This window comes from Limulus polyphemus, unplaced genomic scaffold (genome assembly GCF_000517525.1).
Source record: "Limulus polyphemus unplaced genomic scaffold, Limulus_polyphemus-2.1.2 Scaffold345, whole genome shotgun sequence".
Classification (NCBI taxonomy): Eukaryota; Metazoa; Arthropoda; class Merostomata; order Xiphosura; family Limulidae; genus Limulus; species Limulus polyphemus.
The window spans coordinates 481,504-486,462 of NW_013665955.1; the positions used below are offsets into that span (position 1 = coordinate 481,504).

The following is a 4,959-nucleotide window of genomic DNA, read 5'->3' on the forward strand; positions in this document are numbered from 1 at the left end:
AGACAATTGTAGAGTGTAATAGGTAGAAATTATATTTTATATACTACTGGATATTATGACGATTGTAAATCAGTGGATAAAACTAAAAAAAAAAGTGCCAGAGCACTCAGAATACACAGGAAATATCCCTTCAAAGATAGCTAATGACTTTCTAGTACGGTTATTGATGACTATATCCACAGGAAAGTGCTCCATGTAAAGTTTCAGAATTTTTTTTTGTATTTGTTAATGTTGTTCATATCATTGATTGTTGGCAGTAATGTGAAACAAATTAATGATTACTCTCGTCATGAAACAAATATTTTCATAGCCTTTGTTGAACAACATAAACATTAGTTGTCGGCAGTTTTTATTTCACTAAGTATTAAAAACTGAGAACTTGTGGATCCTACCATGTCCCTCAAAATTCTGGCCTAAATTGTCTGTACCCTTCTTCCGAGATAAGTTCTCCTCGACCCGCAGCTGCTGTCATCATAATAAAATGTCTAAAGGACAAAAATATTTGACTTGCAACAAAATGACATTGCTACTAGATAATAGTTTTCTAATGTTTGTAATATGTGCTTGCAACGTCAAATAGTTGTTGTTTTTTTTCTTCTTTACACACTAATTAGTTTACGTGTGCGTTCAATGAATGATAAATATCGGGGGCGCATCTTAAAGCAGAGCCTCCTAACTCACTTCCCATGCGGCCATAAAGGTGCTTTTAAAATTGTATGTAGATCATAAATAGCACGATGAATACATAGGGGCGTGTGGAAGTGACAAGAGGGACTCTAAGGATCTATGCCAAGTATGGTTGAGACTAGTCAAAACTATAGGCATTAAAGGCAAACATGCAGTGACCCCAGAGTGATACAGGGGTCGGATCCAAACCTATGATTTTCCCAGGTGTTTTAGTGATGCTTGCCTAGTATGGGCAAAGAACTAGAGAAAGCCCTCCACCCCAGAGAGCGATATGGGAGCATTAAAAGTGGACACACAGACAACACTTTTGCTTTATATGTATGTATATATGTATGTATGTGTATATATATATATATATAAACACACACACACTAACTGACTGCTTTTCATACGACGGTAAATGCTAATACATTTTTCTTTTGAAAATAAATCTAAATAAATGTTTTCTAAAAGTTAACTATAGCAACAATACGTGTAAATAACATTTTTTGTTTATATTTGGTCATTTCCTGTAAGCAGTCTGAATTTATTGAATGAGCCAGTAAGAAAAATTATCCATTTCTTCAGACAGAACGTCTTAAGACTCCCAAACCACTATTCACCCTACTGGCTTTTTAAACACATTTTGTCTAAACTATTTATACATCAAATTGCTTGTGGGTCCATGACTATTGGTTACAAGGTTTCTATTATATACACAAGAAATATATAAAAATACTATCAGTATTGCAATTAAATATACCATTTACTTCCGGGGATCCTCTATACATTTATATGGAGAATTAATAATTTCACTCATTTTTTTATCAATTCTTAATATTGAATTGTTAAAAAACAAATAACTTATAATTTTTAGTCAGTTCTATACTATATAAAATCGGCAGTTTGAGGTTTTACACTGTTTACTTGTTTAAAAAAAGACAGTAAACTGTAAAAACATTTAAAGAGTAATCGAAATCTATAATATCATAGTCATGAAAAGTAAAAAAATATATACTGTAAAAACATTAAAAGAATAATTGAAATTTATAATATAGTCATGAAACAGTAAAAAAATACTATACTATAAAAACATTTAAAATTAATCGAATTTTATAATATTATAATCATGAAAAAGTAAAAAAAAAATCTGCTCTAACGGCAATCCTTTTTCATTTTATTGTTATGTGTAATTCCTGTATATGATGATTATTTTGGCTAGAGTTTCTTAGCTCATATTCTACTACACATTTGAAGACTATTAGCTTAGCTGACGAAATTTCGTATTAAGAGTTAATTAAGGGAGTGCTATTACACTTTAACAATATTTATTTGTTTTCGGTTTATTATAGCAAGTCTGTGTTAATGTTAGGTAATTCTTATCAATCTGTAGTTTTGAATCATTATAATTTATACTGTTTTATCGCTAAATAAAATAAGTTGTTGTTTTTTGACCAGATGGCTCTCAGTGCGTCTTCTCCCGTGTATCGTGGTTATTTGTCAGATACAGACTGTAAGTGGTGCACAATTGTAAACTCTGTAGATGACAGAACAGACGAAGAACGAGGAGTAAAGGCTAGTTGATAATTTGACGTATTGATGTGTGTGTTTTTAAAACATATTTATTTGATAATATATTGAATAATTATATAATTTTTAAACTAAGAAAAAAGTTATTTAATTAGTTAGGAAAACGACTCGTTTTAAAGTTTATGTTAACCATTAGAACCTTTTTGAAAGATGCATAGGGCGTTTACTGTTTTCATCATTTATAAATATCAACATGCTTAGGCATGAATTAATTTATGTTTTATTTTTTTTAAGTACACAGGTTGCGTGTAAACGACTGTACTGACGTAGATGTAAAATAAATTTGGATAAATAAGAATATTATATATAACGAATCATACACGCCGATTGTGGAGGAGTAAAGGGGAACTACTGTCGCAGACTCATCCCAAAGCAAAAAAAATAATAATAATAGGGATATTCTATTGTTCATTTACCTTTGAATATTCGATTTTTTAAAGAATCGCCCTTTTAGAGAAATGCGGAGTTGCTCCACTAGATGGTCCTGTTAAAGTCACTGAGATAGCAAACAACGTTCTCTTTATTAAAATATGTAATTAGGATGGTGTAACATATAATCAGTACAGTAAAAATGAAAATTAAATATGTACTAATTACCTTTAAAAGTTAAATGATCAAAAGTGTTTTACATGGTACAAGTATTATTAAAATAAACATTTAGAAACATATATATAGTTTTATATTTTGATTACTAAAGTCTGTCATTATCAAGTTCAAAGTTCAAGACAACCTGTGGAGTTCTTTTAGAAATAAGTGTAATGTATCATCAGTGTAGCACCAATTTCCATTGTTCACTCTAATAAAGGCCATAGTATGGGGCAGAAATGATCCATTTAGAAATACCCTTTTCAAAAATACGATTTTGTTTACAGAACGATCCATCAAATTCTTCAGTAATTATAATATAGAAAATTATGAATCAACTTGCGGCAAATTTTTAAGTTTCGTTGTAAATGTATTTTTAGATTTATTCATGCATTTTAATGAAGAAATAATATTTTTTTTGTTGATATTTTATAATACATAACGTGTTACCTATTGTTTTTCCTCGAGCTTCGGAAGTGGTGTTAAGCATACGCAGCCATAAGTGCATTTTTTTAAAAAGAAGAATAACAGACGATCAAAGCAATAACCCAGTAACGACTCTCAGGAATTTTCTGAAAAAAAAGAAAGATAGGTCAATTTTAATAAGGTGTACACCACGGATTACCGAAAACTGCCATTTATGCTTAAGTAATAAAATCAACTGGTGTCAATACATGGAACACCTTTAATAGTCGTCTACACTGACAGTTGACAGATAAAATATGCAAACCTTTGACCGAGACGCAGTGTCACGTGGTAATATATTTCCCGATAATTGTTTACACCGGTAATTCATAGGAGTCAATAATATAGATATTGTAAGCCGAGCCAAACAGAATACACAAACTGCTGCAGTTTTAATCTATCTAAGTAAAATTTGCGTTAGTCAATTCGTGCGTGTTCGTTCACCTGGAAACCAAATATTGGCTAATTCTACAGCAGTACTTTTACGTTGATACGAGTGCAAAACTACGACGTTTATAACATAATAACATTAACTTTAAAGACAATTACTTCAGTAACACAAGAAAACACATTAAGGTAATTCTTTACTTTTCCGTGGCTTATAAGTAACGCAATACCATTACATCTTAATATAAATTCCAAAAGACGCCTAAAGCTTGACAATTAAGCCTAAAGCTTAAATACGCGAAGCACAAGTTTAACCGCTGTATAATCAACGCCATTTTACTGCACTAAGCGTTTAATAATCAATGCCATAACGTAACGTCACTAATTTTCGATGCAAAAGGAATAAAAACAACAACAAAATATAAACATGATAACAATTAGTTTTTTCATTTTTTGATGCCATATTTTTAAAAATTAGCCATTTTATAACTATTACACGTTTTCAATTATCTCAGTACATCTGCCTAACAATCTACAATTAGGCCTAAAGTTATTGGTGGAAATGGACCTGCTAATACTTTAGGGGAGAATATAAGAATTGATACCGTTATGGAAGGAAAAATAAAAAATAAGTGAAATCGCAACAAACGAAGACAAAATTTCATTTTTGAACTTCTGGATATCATAATTTTAAAAATTCAACATTTTATAATGTTGTTTTATCAAGAGTTCGATCGAGAAAAAATCTAAAGATCAAAGATAGCGATTGTCTAGAAAGGCGAGATGTATATACAAAAAAATGTTTGTACAAAGATATATTTCGTTTACAGCCATTTCACGTTTTTACACTTCTTTACTTTAAACCTAAATACCACTCCATATTCTGCTTAGTGGGTTTTTTGTTCCATCCATGTCCAACTACATAATACAACAACAGCATTGTTTAAAGTATTTATTTGTTTAAAACATATACCCTTCTCGTATATATATAGTATTTAACGTAATAATGCTGCACATGTAAAAAAAAAAAATTGTGCTTTGGTTCATATGGCATGGCATACGCTTTTATTTTTTACTAAACAGTGTTTCAGTAATCAAATCATTTTAATAGATACATCGTACTTGAAACACGAGTCTATCCCCTAGTATTTTATTACAATATTTACATATTAAAAGTATAGACGTTATTGGTTAGAGATGTTTATCATTTTGAAGCTATTAATAATATTATAAATGGGTTCGGATCCCCGTCACACCAAACATGCT

At 30.4% G+C, this 4,959-nt stretch overlaps 1 protein-coding gene across 1 annotated transcript in view; it reads left to right on the forward strand.

Annotated features, from left to right (window-relative positions):
- LOC106457553 (glutamate--cysteine ligase-like) overlaps nt 1-4,959 on the forward strand; it is a 43,478-nt gene that overhangs the window by 19,813 nt on the left and 18,706 nt on the right. Inside the window, exon 8 of the mRNA XM_022383538.1 lies at nt 2,125-2,241. Coding sequence (XP_022239246.1) covers nt 2,125-2,241 — 117 coding nt within the window. The remainder of the gene's footprint in view (nt 1-2,124; nt 2,242-4,959) is intronic.